The sequence below is a fragment of the Macrobrachium rosenbergii genome, chromosome 51 (genome assembly GCF_040412425.1).
Source record: "Macrobrachium rosenbergii isolate ZJJX-2024 chromosome 51, ASM4041242v1, whole genome shotgun sequence".
NCBI classification, from domain to species: domain Eukaryota; kingdom Metazoa; phylum Arthropoda; class Malacostraca; order Decapoda; family Palaemonidae; genus Macrobrachium; species Macrobrachium rosenbergii.
The window spans coordinates 36232383-36249882 of record NC_089791.1 but is presented as its reverse complement, the minus strand read 5'-3'; the positions used below and the strand labels follow the sequence as shown (position 1 = coordinate 36249882).

At 39.3% G+C, this 17500-nt stretch overlaps 1 protein-coding gene across 5 annotated transcripts in view; it reads left to right on the top strand.

The window, feature by feature from the left end:
- The window catches only part of Chi (LIM domain-binding protein 2 Chi), a 111362-nt gene that overhangs the window by 5033 nt on the left and 88829 nt on the right, over positions 1-17500 (top strand). Inside the window, exon 1 of one of the 5 annotated variants that reach the window (XM_067095272.1) lies at positions 13976-14413. The exons of the other annotated variants lie outside the window; for them this stretch is intronic. Within the exon in view, the coding sequence (XP_066951373.1) occupies positions 14406-14413 (8 nt within the window). The 5' untranslated portion in view covers positions 13976-14405. Of the gene's footprint in view, positions 1-13975; positions 14414-17500 lie in introns of those variants that run through there. 5 annotated transcript variants of the gene reach the window in all.

Below are 17500 nucleotides of genomic sequence, written 5' to 3'. Positions count from 1 at the left end.
AAACTTCCTAACCTTTTGTAAGTTTTTACATACCCCCTTGTAAGTTTTCATACATACCCAACGACTTTCTTGAATTGGTTGTTTGGTAGACATGGACTCATATATGAGGTGCCCTAAGGTGTTGTTTTTGATCTAGGGAAAGAATTTATTCCAGTCAGTTGGTATTTAGAATGATTAAAAAAAAACTAGTTTTTTACCTTTACGTGAAGATGGAGCGGTGAATGGTCGCGACTCCGCTTCAGATTCATCGTACCAGAATGTGTTATTGAGTATGTGGAGAAGCCAGTTGTAGGCCGCGTTTTGCCCTGCCGAGGGATATCAACGGGCATCCGCATCATTGCACCTCACGCGGTGTACTGTAGGCACTCCTTAAGATTTTTTTACAGCGTCCTTTCGGCCCCTAGCTGCAACCCCTTTCATTCCTTTTACTGCGCCTCCGTCCATATTGTCTTTCTTCCACCTCACTTTCCTCCCTCTCCTAAAAATTGTTTCCTAGTGCAACTCCGACGTTTTCCGCCTGTTACACCTTTCAAACCTTCTCTACACTCAAATTTCCCTTTCAGCGCTGAATGACCTCATAGGTCCCAGCGCTTGGCCTTTGGCCTGAATTTCATATGCCCATTCCCACTCAACGGGCATCCTCAGTATGCGAGGCTTATCAGAATATCACCACAGCAGTGTGGAACTAAGAGTTCGTAACGGTCCTACTTCTTGGTAAGAATCTTTGTTTCGTCTGTAGATGTTGCTTCTATATTTTCGCTGTGTGACTGATGGTCTTTATGTAAAGTAAAGGTTGACATTCTATGAATGCGATAGCTTTGTAGAACTGACCATTTTTTTTTTTTAAGTATTCAGTTGAATATATTACTAAGCATCAAAAAATTAGATTTCCCTATCACTTTATCGTTAAGTAACTCATTTTTGGTGTAGCCACGGAACCTTGTTATATGTCCGAAAACCTGGCGCTGGGACCAAGGCCACCATTCTGTGGAGTGGCTCAACGAAAACGCCAGAAAATGATAGTGAGCGAGCGAGCGAGCGAGCGAGGGAGGAAGGGTGGGCGTTGTGTGAAGTTGGATGAGTTAGAAGGTAGGAATGTTATGAAAGGAAGGAAGGAAAGCTGCTTTTTTCTTCTTTTTTTTTCTTTTAAGCGCTAGGCGCTACAAGTACAGCGCACATCACTCTTGAGGCCACTCAGTTCTCTGATAGGGAACTCTTTGCCTTCGTTGCTCTAAGACTTGTATTGTCAACCTGCGACTCTCTCTCTCTCTCTCTCTCTCTCTCTCTCCTTTATGATCAGAAAATTGATTCTTATTACGTGTCTTTTTCTTTTCTTTACCAGAGAAAATCTAAAGTCGCATTTTGCTTAGTTCTGAGTGTTATGCTTTAGTCCTGTACAGTCTAACGGCATGATGACATCTAACATTTGGTGGCCTATTTCCCTCTAGTTAAATTTTGAAGTAGCAACCTCCCTTTATTTTCTATATTCGTCCTTTAGCGATTCATCGTAATAATCTTATTAGAAATCAGGAATATTGTTGACGGCACCGCCTACTGTGGCCCACTTTTAAGATTCGCTTTTGACTTGTCTACACTAGGCTTGTGTGACGAGAGTGTGCAGGCTCAGTTATTCATTTGGGGCAAGTTATTCACTTGATTGAAGATGCTGAATATATATATATATATATATATATATATATATATATATATATATATATATATATATATATATATATATATATATAATATATATATATATATATACATAATATATATAATATATATATATGTACACATACATACATACATGTGTGTGTATATCTCCGTGATACATATAATAGAGGAACGTAATGTAATAAAAAGGAATTCTGATGTAGAAGGTGATCGAGGTGACTGCGGTTGTTTGGTTATAACACAGTTGCTAACACCAACCAAGCTATTACCCCACACACACACACACACACACAAACACACACACACACACACATAAACATACTTCTCCCTTACCCACACGCAGAGATTGTTTGAATTCCTTTGGACGGTTTTTTGTTAGTAGGAGGCAAGTACGTATCTTTTTCTTCTAATTCATGCAGTCCCCGTTCATGGATGATTTCCTGATCTATCTCGATTCTTTCATCTCACATTAAGGATAGGTATACATATTTATCAAAAATAAGGTCCTCCTCTTTCTACAGTACTGTTGGTAATTAGAATAGAATAAATAATGACATTTCAGAATGGAAATCACCTTTCCGAACGGATGTAATTTTATCAGTTTCTAGCATTATCAATGAAACTAGCTTGATGGCGCGTGCTACGCTGCGCTGGAACCCGGCGCTGCCCGTCATGTCTCCCCTGCCCTCCCGATCCCCTACCTACCCCGCCCCTTTCAAGAAAATGTGTCCGTTAACGTTTTATGTTGAATGCCCTTTTGGAAGGCCGAGCAAGTACCTTTGGCTTGGCTAAAAATGGAAGACCTCCCTCACTCGGCAAATATTGCTTTCCTTGTAAGAACTGATGACTGGCATCTTGTGTGATGATTAGTCAGCTGTGACTCTGTAAGGCATCCACGGAAGTATAGTAGTTGTGGTTTGGCAGATGAAATGACAGAGATTTCTATTTTGTTATCTTCTAGGCCTGTTTCAAATGGTGTATATGCTCATCTTTAAATAGTGGGTGTTTGGTATACCAGGGGGTTTTGTACGTGCCAGTGATTAAAGGGACAATTTTTCATGTTTATCAAAATCTCTCAAAGTACGTACAGTATGTCCAGTAAGTAACTTTTATTGTGTGAAGTGTGAAAGACTCCGCAGTTGCTGAATCGCTTGGCACTTTCCCCACTGAGAATGATCAGAGCGCAATTGAACACGTCAGGATCTTGATGATTTTAAAAGAGACGAAAACGTTGCCTAAGGGGAACCCAGTAGCGAGAACCCAGTAGCGCCTTTTGCTAAATTCTTAAATAGTCCAGAAAGTGGGCTTGTCTCGTAAGGCTAAGGAACAGGAAAAGAATTGATTAATATCCGTACGGAAGGCTTATGCTTGCTGCACTGACTCGAATACACTCGCCGACCTTATGTTTCCAATTATTTGGGACACAGCAATTAGGGTGAATATGTTCCGTTCCCTGAGGACATTTAGTTATGCTCGCAGATTCTTTGACCAGTCAGATGTCGGGCAAGTAGAACTTGAAATCCGCTTTTAATATTGTGGCGCCGTGTGTGCGCGTTTGTGTATGTAATGGGGATACTTTAAACACACTGGGAAGAAAGTGCGATGCTTTGCGACCTTCACCTAGTTGGACACTATTACGTTAAAATGTAAAAGATTTTGAAGACGTCATCTCCGACGACCATACATGACTAGTTCACATGGACAGAATCATTACGAATTATCGGAGACATTCAGCAGTACTGTGAACATTTATCAACATCCTTGACACAATATTGGTGACGTTTAGACCCATCACAGGCGGCTGCTTTCTCATCTTTCCTTCTTGTGAATTACAATCATGATATAAGTGTCAAAACAGTGCAACTTGCGGGACCCAACGGAGACGCGAACGTAATATGAAATCCTTTAGCCTACAGTTACAGAAGTAAGGAGGAATCGGTTCCAAATCACCGCCACAACCTCGGAAGATAGAAACCCTTGCTCTTCAATTTCACCACAATCCGGAGACTGGTGTTAGTGTTAGATGTTATCTTTCCCATCCTACGTTATACCGCAATCTAGTTGAGAATACTCTTGCTTCGCCATTACCATTGACGGCCTCCTGTGACTGAAGGAATTTCTTCCTTTGTTGCATTTCAGTCACGACTTGTCAACCACTGTACACATTTAAGAAATAAATACCATTGCTCATATTTATATTTAAAATTATCTTGGATGTATTGCCAGATGCTCTGGTACTGGTAATTTCGGCAAGTAATGACCGAATCAACATAGACGAGGGTCGCGGGAGTGATAGTAATGTACTGTTATTTCTAAATCTCTCTCTCTCTCTCTCTCTCTCTCTCTCTCTCTCTCTCTCTCTCTCTCTCTCTCTCAAGCGTCGTGTGTAAAATAATTCACCATACAAACATACGACATTTTTTGCCTTATATTATGAAACACATCGTTGTCACAAGAGCTGAGGGGTAACGATGATTGAAGTCTGCATCGCAGATGGTCTTGCATATTTGTATTTACAGTGTCTTCGTAATGTACTGTATTCTCAGACATTAAATTTTGGACCGTTGCATAGTTTGTAGAAGAGCGTTTGATAGTCTCAAGTTCCCTTCGCTTCAGTATACATCTTGGTGCACTGTTTTCTTTCGTTTTCTATGCTTTTGCTCTAGGGAGTATGGTGAACGTGCTTATAGGAGTGTAAACATGTAAGAAATGATATTTTTGTTGATATTACCTCCGTCAGGGAGTTTGTTTTTTCCATGTGTGTGTGTGTGTGTGTGTGAGAGAGAGAGAGAGAGAGAGAGAGAGAGAGAGAGAGAGAGAGAGAGAGAGAGAGAGAGCGAGAGAGAGAGGGGGAGAGAGAGAGAGAGAGAGAGCTCTAGCAGGATATTTAGAGAACGGGTGCAAGATAATTTGATGGGGATCCCTCCACCGGATTGACATTGGCAAGACATCGATGAACGTTTGACGGTTTGTTTTTATCGCCAAGGAAACCGTCTTGCTTTGAATTGGTGATTCACTCCATTAAAAGTTTAAGAAAGTGAACCCCTGTACGCTGCGCTCTAGGTTCACTAACTTGTTTAATAGCATCGCTTCCGCGTCAGAGTCAGTCTACGGACGTTAGCTTGCATCGGCTGTCAACATAGAAGATGGTTGGGAATCCATTCGTAGAACTAACCGGTTCTAGTGTGTAGAAATATGTGCTCGTAGCAGTTAGCGTTGGCGGAGGCAGCTTGCTTCGGAGTTCTTGTTTTCTATGTCAGATTTCAAGTCCTATGTTGCTAAATGTCGTGTTCTTGACTTGTATTTATATATTTTTCCCTCCTGACCGCTCACCTTTCTGTAGTTCCTAGACTCGTTGTGTTTGGGGACATGCGGCAATGATGATGATACTACAGTAATAATGATTGGAATGTCTTTTTCTTGATAGTTATTTTAATTCATTGCTGAAAATCACTTATCGGTAAATTTTACTGTTTTATTTTTATTCCAGTGCTTGTGTTTCGAGGTCTCACGAAGGAAAGGTACCGTTTGCCGTAGTTGAGTCAAGTAATTTTTACTTGAATGATTGAAAAAATCTGGAAGGATTTAAATTAATATTTTAAATCATTTATATTGTCATTTAGTCTTTTGTTGCGTTATCAGTGTTACTCATGAATTCTTGCCTTTTTAACCTTCCATTTTGTCGACGTTTTAGGTGTCATGTCTTGGATGTAAGAAAATAAAAATCTGCATAGTATTGCATTCATTGACGATAATTAAAACGACCATCGACGATTCGTTGGAGAAGTAGCGGTGCTGCGTTTAATTCGTCTCATTACTTTTGATTGTTATAAATTTGTGTTGAGGTTCAACTTTTACCATGGGCTCGCTGGCAAGAACGTCCGCTATCGGTGATATTCAGACTTTTAAGAGTTAATGTAATTGTGGTGGTACCGATCACGAAATCTTTTTGTTTAATTTTTTGTACACATTCGTAATAAATGTGTAAGTAACGGTCATGAAGTCTCTTGATTTACTTTTTTGTACACATTCATAATAAATGTGTAAGTAAAGCGGTGACTTCGTCTTTCGGCAAATCAGTCAGTCAGCTGGAGAAGCGAACACTTGAGTTTTATTTGAAGATAACGATTGTTTTCATATAAACGACAACTGTCTATCTTATCTCTCCCCTGTTAAGCCGATAACGTTAATCCTACCGAATGTCGTTCCGATGTTATACAGCCAGTGTTTCATTCTTGTTTGATTTAAAAAAAAAAGACTTAACTTCTGCCAGGTCTAAGCTCTTCATTTCATTTGACGACTCTTAATTAATGTTTGACAAGACACAAAGCATCCTTCACTAATGATAACGTGAGGTTTATTTTAACCAGTATTTGTGTCTGCATTTCTCTATGGGCTGCTTCTCACCACCGAAAGATTTTCTTTCGAGCTCATTTATGAGACTGTTTGTTTTTGCCTCGTGATTAATCTCGCTTTTTTTTTTTCTTGTATTTGACGCAGTAGACCATTATAAGAGTTATATGAAATATTACGTTTCATTGAAATGATGTGGATGGGTCTCCACTGAAGAATTATATATTATATATATATATATATATATATATATATATATATATATATATATATATATATATATATATATCGTAACTTCATGGCATACACTTGGATGTTTTTAACACGGCTTGTTACCTTGACAGCGTTTCCCAAGTGTCCCCTGGTCTAATTAGATATATACATACATTGTCTGCAGTGATGTAACTGTTACTTACGTTTTAGAAATGCTTTCAAATTTTGCTTCGTAACCCGTGGTTTTATTTATAAATGGTACCATGGGAACCATTCTATTCCTGAAGGAATGTCCTCTTCCCTTAAGCAGTCAGTTGGCTGTCATGTGAGGGTATAGCGCGAAATAACGTCTGTTTTATTACATCTCTCTCCCAGTGCCCCTATATTTTTTTAAATATACCATTACTTTTGGAGAAAAAGCCACACGAAATCGACTGTCTCCTTGAACCAGCTGTTGCTGTCAAGCACGAAATGCCACGTGAAGATCAAGACTATATCACAGTCATTCACCGTTTCATCAGTGATCAAGAAAATTTAGGTAACGTTGTGTAGGCATCACCTCTCATTCATCTGTCAGCTTTTAGTCGTTGTTGTGTTTAAGTGACAGTTTACAAAAGTTACTGTGCTTTGAGTATAAAATAAAGTTATCAATAGGGCTTCTTACAAAGAAAACAGGCGTGATATAAATTTGTACTAAGGTGAAATATACATATTGTAATGACTTACATTGTAAGTGCGTAGTGTTAACATCTCTTATTTTTTAACAATACGGGAAAGTTGGCTTGTGACTAATAGAACTCAGCTGTGGGTAGTAATCATGTGTCCAGATTACATTTCGTGTTCTATAGTACGTGTAGAAAATAGTGAGGTTGCATCACGTTACACTCAACATGAATGTCAAACATGTGCCTGCCGAATGAAGAGAGGTTTCCGGATTAACGTGACTTCCAGATAGACAACATTAACGTTCCCGTGGGGATTGGGGGGCGGTTAAGGGAATGGTTTATGATGATGCACGGGCAGTAATTAATAGATAGGTACAGTTGGATTAATATCGTGAGTATCCAGCAACCGTAGGGTTTGGCCCCGCTGTAGGTTAAGTTAAGTATACTTTGGTTTAACCAGACCACTGAGCTGATTAACAGCTCTCCTAGGGCTGGCAATAAGGATTAGATTTATTTTACGTGGCTAAGAACCAATTGGTTACGTAGCAACGGGACCTACAGCTTATTGTGGAATCCGAATCACATTATAAATAGAAATGAATTTCTATCACCAGAAATAAATTTCTCTAGCGGTAGGGAATTTCTGGTCGTTTACTGGGAGGTAGACTGGCTCGACTTGATCCCTGATGCTCTTTTAGTTCTAACACTTGTGTCCGTAACACTTGTCGCACCAGCGATGTGCGGTACGTTCAGCATTTTCTCCTGACATCTTGTGGGGCGATGAAACAGATTGAAGAAGAGCCAGAGAAACTTGTTTTATTCATGTTCTCATAAGCTAATCTCTCGGTATTAATTGGTTCCTAGCATAGGCCGAATATTGTTTGTCCAGTGTTGGTTAAAGGGCAGGATTGTTTGAATCTTGCCCAGTGAATCCTTCTTACGATGTATAAAGCTGATGCTGGGATTGCTTTCATGTATAAAAATGTGAAATTTATAGAATTGTTTACACACACATATGTTATATATATATATATATATATATATATATATATATATATATATATATATATATGTGTGTGTGTGTGTGTGTGTGTGTATGTGTAAGGCTATTTATATGGGAAATAGTGATCATTCTTATTTCCATGTATTAATATCGGTAAATCACACGCTGTTGCAAAAACTCAATGCCAGAAACGTAGTTGGAAAAAATCTTTTTCCCCGTACGAAAGGTCCTACTAAGTGGACATTGTAGTAAAAAAGAATATAATAATTTTCTACTCAGCAAAAATACAATACACTCTTTATGGAGGCTAAGCCCGAGCCATCTTAGTTCAGGCGACTACACTCCTCATTAGGCGGAGATCACAGAATTAATCCCGGACAAGGACAGATGTAATTGGCCCATTAATAAAAAGACACTTTTTTCCTCTTGGCGTTGATATTGCTTATACCTGGTGGTCAGTCGAATGGAATGGTCGTAGCTGTGAGGGGGGGGGAGTACAATAGACGTGAAATTCAGAAAACAAAGAGTTGCAGTGACACACCGCATCGGTAAGGATGAAACCATATATAAATTCTCTCTCTCTCTCTCTCTCTCTCTCTCTCTCTCTCTCTCTCTCTCATTCCATATTATATCGGACATTTCTCTAACAACTGGAATGCTCTGTACAGTCTGTTTTCTCTTCAGAGACCTTTTTGCAATTCCCTGAAGGCTTTATGATCATCACCTGATACTCTGTTTATATAAGTATATATTGTTTGCCGTATTCTGCCCGTGGCTGTTGTGTCGACTCCTTTATGTACTGACGCCATTCTTTCTAAAACGTTTACAACCCATGTAGAACAAATAACTTCTTTCTTGTTCCCTTAAGTAGCAACTTCCTTTATCCTTTATTTACTCCCCGTACTCTTGCCATCGGTAGCGGGCCGTTTCAGCAGGTTTTCATCCCAGAGGCCTGATTTAACATTCAAACTTCTACCAAATGTCTTGTCTCGAGCATTGGTCAAGTACGTCATAGATCTTTAATTGCATGTAGGAAATCGGTTTAGACTAGGCTCTAAAGAATATTAATGTTGATGTTAGATATTTGTAGTACAGCGTGCCTTTAAGAAACGGCTAATTTACATGTTTTATTCATGCAGGTTGTGTCTTGTGAATTTAAATTTCCGGCCATTGAATCATATTCTCAATTGGATTTAGGCTGTACGACGGAAGTCATTTGCAAAGTTCTTTCATATTTACCGTAAGCGGTGGTATTATTATGTTCTTTCCTTCTGTCACGACAGATGTCATTCACTGAATCTTACCCCTCTGTAAATTGATTCCTAGTTTGTGTTTAACTATGTTCTGTTTATTGTTGACAGTGCAATTATGCAACCGTTCTTTGTAAGGGTTCACTTCTGTTACCGGCCGTTCCTTCCTTCCTCTTTATCAGTGTACAACTACGGTTGGCATAAACAGTGAATTTGTACCTAGCTGTCAGTTGACTGTTGTATGTCGTAGTTAAGGTGGAGAAAGATAGTAAGTAGGAAAAAACCCTAGAATTGAGTTTTATTTTCCAGCCAAAATGTGTGCCATCTAACATATCTCTCTCTCTCTCTCTCTCTCTCTCTCTCTCTCTCTCTCTCTCTGTTTACGTGAAGTCTGGGCAGCATAAGAGTTTAAGTAGTAATTTATTGATTAGATATATTAGTGAATGTGTCTTGAGAAAGGTCGAGTTCCCAAGGCAGAGCAGAAGTGGAGGAAAGACGGGCGATCACCCTGGGGCTACAACGGCGGCGGTATATCTCCCCTGCCCACCCCATTACCCGACCCGTGCCTCCCCTGACAAGCTGGTCTCGCATCTATCGATGGGTACGGTACCCGAGGCCCTTTCCTCCTCCTCCTCCTCCTCCTCCTCCTCCTCCAGATCTCTGGTCCCTTTGCCCTTCTCTTCCTGTTTCAACTCATCCATGTTGATCTCGATTGACTTAACTGGTCTACTCGGCTGATTGGTGGTTTGTTTACCCTTTTTTTGGCTCCACTTCCATTTTAGGTTTGTTTTGTCCTCTTTGCCCTTAGAAATTTGGCGTCAACTGGATCATCACGTAGTTAAGCAGTAGACTATTGTTACTGTAATCCCAATCGTTCTTTATATAATGCATTATATCATTGTTCCATTGATTGCATCAGTGCCTTGCTTTGACAAGAGGGTAACCGCAGTTAGCCAAGTTTTTTTTTTTTTTTTTGTATATCAGAGGCGAAAGGTCTTTTTTTTATCAGTTTAATATAAGTCTGTATTCGTAAAAAGTGTGTATTCGTAACTTTTTACAAGTTTCCATCTTCTGTCCCTGTTTGTTTTGAAAATAAAATCTCTAATTTATAAAATGTGAAAGAAAGTGTAGGCCTAATATGCTTAATTTCATCCTCAAAGAAACTGTTTTACGTAAATCATAGATTTAAGAATGTTGGCAGCAAATTCTCTCTCTCTCTCTCTCTCTCTCTCTCTCTCTCTCTCTCTCTCTCTCTCTCTCTCTCTCTCTCTCTCTCTCTCTCTCTCTCTCTCACTAAGTAAAAAAAAAAAATTAAGTACGAACTTTTTAACTCGAAAAATTTTCGTGAATTTCATTTTCGCCTTAATCTCCTACGACTAATTTTTTTCATTCGTTTTAATCTGTGTGAATTATAGCTGGAGAAGTAATGTAAAGGAAAAATCTCTTCCATTATGAAGTCGATTCCATTGTGCAAGCGAAGTGCCTCTTAAGCGATTTTATCGCTAGACCCGGTGACCAACACCGCACCTACAGAGATGTATTTCACAGGAGTTCTGTCTGTTGCTAAAATTGGACAAAAAGTGCACATTTACTTGCTAGTCATTGAATAATACGTGTAGGCTGTTTTCTTGTGTTCATATTTTGAAATACCTTAGTAAATTTATTGCAAGAACTATCATTTTTCACTTCAAACTTGAAATACCATTATGGAATAGTGTATTGACTTCGTTACTGAAGTTGCTTTCGGTATTGTGAACGAATTTTTCGTTTAGTTTTCTTGGGAACGCTGGGGAGTATCGCTAAACATTAAACAAACTAATGGACGAATGACGATTATTGCAATGCTGATGAGGTTTATTCCACTCAGTATCAGTAAAGATGCCAGTGATAGAAGAATTACAGCAGTAATATTGGAAAAGAATGCGACTTCCAGTGTTTGTAAGAGTCGGGCTACTGCTGAAAGTGAGGATCACGAGAATGGTGAATATTTGATATACAGAAGACCAGGAAATTGTTTCCTCAGACTCTGAATCTTTGGGACTTAAGGGCACATTTTCCCGAGATGTAACCGAGTACCGGAACCTTTCCCTGAAAAAAGCGTGACGCCATATCTTAAAAACTAACCATAGAATTTTCTTGAAAATAATCTCTTTATGTTTCCCACACCAATATTACCATCGTGGTTTTAATGTTACTCAACCTAACCTAACCTAACCTAACCTAACATAGGGGCATGGCAAAAAACCGGGGCTGGTGCAATACTAGCCTACTTCTCAGGAGTTTGCGTACGGGACAGTAAGGAAATTTACTCCGTATTAGCAGTAGAACTCCTCGAAAGTTTAAGTATACCTTAGTTTAACCAGACCACTGAGCTGATTAACAGTTCTCCTAGAGAGGGCTGGAGCCCTTCGTTGGGTGAGTCGGTAGTGCTTCGGACTGTCACTTGATGGGCCGGAGTTCAATTCCCCGGCCGGCTGACGAAGAGTTAGAGGAATGTGTTTCTGGTGATAGAAATTCATTTCTTCACTTATATCCGGGTCCATTCAAGCTGTTGGGTTCCGTTGTTACAAGTAACCAATTGGTTTTGCCACGTAAAATAAGTCTAATCCTTCAGGCCATCCCTAGGAGAGCTGTTAATCAGCTTAGTGGTCTGGTAAAACGGCGTATACTTAACTTAGAGAGGGCTGGCCCGAAGGATTAGATTTATTTTACGTGGTAAAGAACCAACTGGTTACCTAGCAACGGACCTACAGCTTATTAGAACTCCGAACCACATTATGACGAGAAATGAATTTATATCACCAGAAATAAATTCCTCTAATTGTTCATTGGCCGGTTGGAGAGTCGAACGCTGGACCAACAGCGTTCCAGCCGAGAGCTCTACCCACCCCGCCAACGAAGAACTCCTCCAAAAAATTGTTGTAGGTTATCGTTACACAAACCCAAACAATCAGTCAGTTAGCCAGTCCACGTGGTTTGTTGCCGGATATTGTGCATAACGACTGGTCATCAGTCTTACAGATGGGCCAGTTATTTGAGGTTTCATTCTAGGGAAAGATTTTGTGCTCTGCAGCTGCCCGCCACACTTTTGTATATCACTTGACATGACACTTAATGGAAGATAAGTGCAGATATTTGTACCTCTTGAATGCAGTGACATTTACCCTGGCAGTGTTTCTTCGTGCTGGTCAGCAGACACTTGATTTATTGCTAAGAGCCAATATGAGGGAGCATTGAAGTCTCCTGTGCGGAAACTCGAGTGTATTTTTTTGTGAGACATGATATGATTAATTATACTGAAAATACTTGGTAACTTGATTTATATCTGTAGTTATTGGAAAGGGTGATGTTAAAAACAGGAGAATAACTATGCTATTAAAACATGAGCTGTCTTCTTATAAGCGAACATTATTCATTATTAATTGCAGGCTAAAAAAAAGTTGGAATAAACATGAATAAACTGTTATGGGCATTGAAAGCTCTCTTCCAAGATGAAGTAATAGAAAAGCATAAACAGAAGCAATATCCACGATGCGTGTTATGCAATTCATATTTATATTTTTATGTATAGGGACTGACTTCATATACTATATCTCCTTTCTTCTCCCTTGATTTTTTTTTATAACCTTTCAGTGAACGCAATCTGCGGGAGATGATGCAATTGAGACCTTTTGAGTGTTAAAGGGATTTACTGAATGGGTGACAGGAAAAAAAAGTCATATAATGAAGGATTTTCGTCCATGAATTTGCCCTTCAGAGATTTAGTGTAGCAACTCGGGGGACGTTCGTAAAACTTGGAACTGCTCAGAACGGAGAAAGTACTAGATTCTCATTAAAAGGCATGTATAATCCGTTGGTTATTAAATAGGAAATTAGGTAAAATCTACGACGGGCAATTTCATTTTGTATTTTCAGTTTTCTTGTCGTAAGGTAAAGGGATTAGATACAAAAATTATAAACGATTTCGCAAAATAAGGACATAAAAAGATTATTATTACGATTATTAAAGATTATTATTATTATTATTATTATTATTATTTATTATTATTATTATTATTATGATTTGAATCTTCTCGCCACAGAGAAAGAAAAGTCGCTTCGTAATTCGCGGGTCACTGGACGTTTATTACCTGGCACTTTGTTTCCTTTGTTTTTCGAGGCGGGCCGGTTGATGGGGTTTATGAATTTATTGCTCTGTGTGTGTGTATGTGTGTAAGGCGTCATAATAAGCGTTATGGGACAGGTGGTTAGTTGTTAGATACGATTTGAATCTAAAATTTAAACTGGGCCACATTTTTTCATTATATATTTATTGAGGCAACAAGTTCCCTCAGTAAATACATAACAATCTCCTCTCTTCTGAGTATGTTATTAAGTTTCAGAGTATAGTTCAGGTGTAGTTTCCTCGAAGAGGTCTCTAGACCTTGCTCTGAAAGAGGTACTTGAGGAGCTTCTTTTCTCAAGGTACTTTTTTTTTTTCATTAAAGAAACTCCATAATTTATATGGCGTCGGGGTTTGTACTCAAAGACCGAGAGAGAGAGAGAGAGAGAGAAGGAGAGTGGAAAACTGAACCCTCCACTGTCTTGACTTTTTAGGGAAAAAAAAAAAGTTAGTGGGTCCATTATTGCGACTGGGACTTGGGTATGTTTGGTGGGTAAGGGGCCCAGTGTTTGGGTAGCCCAACGGTTGGGTGGAGGGCAAGGTCATGCCTGTCAGAGGGTATATGAGGCGACGACATCTCTGCTGTCTCACCAGTCATCATCGGCCTCTTAGACCTGAAACCGCAACGAGGGCTCGGCCAAGACTCCTCTCTTTCTCTCCTTAAGACTCGCTCCCCGATCGGTGCCCGGTGCCTGCCTGCCCAGCAGGCTCTTTCCACCTCTCGAGAGGACTCCTGTTCACGCCGGACTTAACTTTGTCACCACATTGATTATTAGGATTTGCGCAAATGTAGGCGATCTTTCAGCGTCGCTTCCCTGTCAAGCCCCCAAAAGCATTGCGAGGCTCTTCTGTCCTCCACAGATTTTGAGTCAAATATTTTGTATCCTGCAAATGTCATTTTGATCATTCCCATCTGTTGCCTTGAGTTTGAATCCACCTGTCAGTTGGATGTGGTTGATACTTTGTTGTTCATTTGTTCCCGTTCTGTTGCTCGAGAGAGGAAAAGAGAGACTTGTGTTTACCAATTGTTAGCTGTGAATTTCAGTGCACTCCTGTCTGCCATACTATAGGTATCCCCAACAGCCATGAACAGGTAGGATATATCCATTATTATATTTTACTTTTAAGTGCTTAGTGTAGGTTTCGAAATATTGAATACGTGAATAACGTGAACATCCTAAAATAATGATCTTTTTAACATTTAACTTTAAAGTTAACTTTAAAGTTCACAACCGTCTTAGAATAATGTGCCAGAGAACAACAGTGAATAAATGTTGAATGGAGATTATTGCTGAAAGTGTTATTATGAGCTGTGTTACACTATTTGCATTATGTATATTACATAATAATATTCAATGGTTTTGACCTGAAATTACGGCGCTTTGACGTTTGTTCCCTTGTCATGACCGAGAGTATTCGGTTGTGATTTGCGCAAGTCCGTCTTGGATTGAAAATTGTTACCTTTTCTGAAGCTGTACTTGATGGGGCTCAGTCTCCCCACCCTCCCCTCCCCAGGTCCATATTTGAACGATTATATTTTGCCCGTGTGACTCATTTGGGAAGGATAAGAAATAAGAGTTTGGCAGGAATTGTCAGTGTTGGCTTCTCAGAGATGTCGTAAAATACGAAAGTTCACTATGGACTTCCAGTTGTGGTTGAAAGATTCCTTATAGAATATTGTGAAGGCAGTCGTTTGCGTAGACACACAAGATTCTTGACAAAGAAGAGGTGAGTCAGGAGAAATCAGAGTTGACATTTTTAGTCAGTATCCGAAGTCGTGTAATTTTCCCCTCTCGAATGTCGTGGCGGAGGCCAAGCGCCGAGCTGTAACGCATTGTTGAAGGATACACTGACGCGAAAACCCTCTGGGTCTCCTTCGCACGCCAGGATGCCAACTGTGCAAACCCGCGAGGATGAACTCGCCAAAGAGGAATCTTGAGCCATTGTGAGAAATTATTCCACTTACATTGTTATAATGATGTTCATCAGTCATTTTTAAATTAACTGATTTATTCCCAGTGATCCACATTAGTCAATAATCCTATTCGTAAAAAAAAAAAAAAAGGTTGAATGGACTTTGTCCGTCATGTGTGTTTGTAGCATAAATAAATCTTTCGTTATCGTGCCCATATTCCTTCGAGTCAGCAGCACATATGAAGATGTTTGCCAGGCATCTACCCGCAGACTTGCGCCGGATAACTAAACACGCCTTTGAAAAGCAGAATGGGTGACAACTCATTTTTTGACAGAAGATATACAGCAGACCCCCGTCCCCCAGTAGAGATAAGATCCATTTCAATGCTAGTGATTACGGGTGATTTAAAGATGTAGAGGACGAGGTTAGATATCGTATTTTTGTCACATGAACTAACTTGAGATTAGTTGCAGAGGATAATAAGATTTTTTATTTTTCGTCCATGTGTCATTTTGAAAGTTTGAAGGTGATGTGAGCGATTCCCTTAAGATTCCTAAAGGCAGGAAAAATTCCGTGGTGGTGGCACCGGCGGAAAAGGCTTTCTGACGTTCAGTTATTTTATTTATTACTTATATAAAAAACTTACAAATGGCCGAATTCATTTTTGTCTGTGAATCCGCTGTGGATTCTTTGATAACTGCTAATTACTAGGCTACTTAATTGTGTTTTTATACGTCTGTTATTTTCTTGGTAATGTTCCGTTAGAACAGTGGTTTTGTTTCTTAGCGTCAGTACTGGGAAAGATCTTAACATACTAAAGATTAACCTAAGCTTTGATTATGGAAGTTAAAAATTTCTCTCTCTCTCTCTCTCTCTCTCTCTCTCTCTCTCTCTCTCTCTCTCTCTCTCTCTCTCTCTCTCTCTCTCTCTCTCTCTGTGTGTGTGTGTGTGAAATTTCAGAATGAAGTCTATAGCTAGAGAGGTAGGCTGGAGGGCGTACTGTGCTATTTATAAAATATATATATAATATATATATATATATATATATATATATATATATATATATATTATATATGTACATTTTTATAAAACGGTTTTATAAAAATGCACTAAAAAGTAAAAAATAAATTTTTGGCGACACCAGGATTTTCTTATAATTAATCATGTCTACAAAAATATAAGCGTGGGCACCAAACATGGAAGGAAATGCTACAAGAAAGAAAAAATTATTTTTTCTTGTAGGATTTCCAGCCATGTTTGGCGCCCACGCTTTTATTTTTGTAAACATGATTAATTGTAAGAAAATCCTGGTGTCTCCAAAAATTTTGTTTTTACTTTTTAGTACATTTTAATAAAAGCGTGTTTAAACATTTTTAAAAATTTTTTTATTTCATACATTTTAGTTTTGACAAATTGTAACCGATTTGTGGTCGAGTCAAAGAAGGTTTGAAAAATCCGAAGATTTTCATACAAATCCTGAGATACTGGGATAGGTCACTGTAGGGTCGCTAGATGTCACTGCTGACCTACTGATCATGTAAGGTTGCATTGTCACCGGGATCGAGTAACCATGCAAAATTCCAAGCCCATCGGACGAAGGGAACACGTCGAAAATTGAGTTACAAGATTTGACCCAGACAGACAAACAAACAGACAAAAAAGCAAGCAAAATAAAAGCGTATAAAAAGGGGGGGAGAGGTGATCATATTGTGCTAGACTAAAGGCGTTTGAACTAAGTGGCATTCAGCGCGGGCATAAGCGCTTTAAGAGTCTACATTTACAAAATCAAAGGAGGCTTTGTTGAACTCTATCAAGACGCCCATTAAAACCGGGAACCTTTGTCCTTCATTTCCACCACAATCTTGGAACTCGCTTAAGCTCCTTGCTACCTCCGTCTGTTAGATATAACCCAGTCGAGATGTCTCGTACATCATTCTTCGCACTCACATCTCAGACCTCACTTATCGCAACTATTACAGACCATTCATTGCGTAAATTCGAGTATGCATTAGACAGTTCCCTATATATCCTACCGGATAAGCCATGTAGCAGTTACACCGGTTATTTCACCGGCCTTAATACATGGAGTAGTTCTAACTCGGTCTGGCACGTGTATTCCGTTCCGAAGTCAGATCCAACATCATTACTCTTTAATAATTGAAGTGAGTAGCATCGAAGTCCACGCTGGGAGGGCCACGGCGAGGTAATCCCCCCCACCCTCCGGTGGAATGGAGCCGATCATCAGGACATCTATCAAATCTTAAT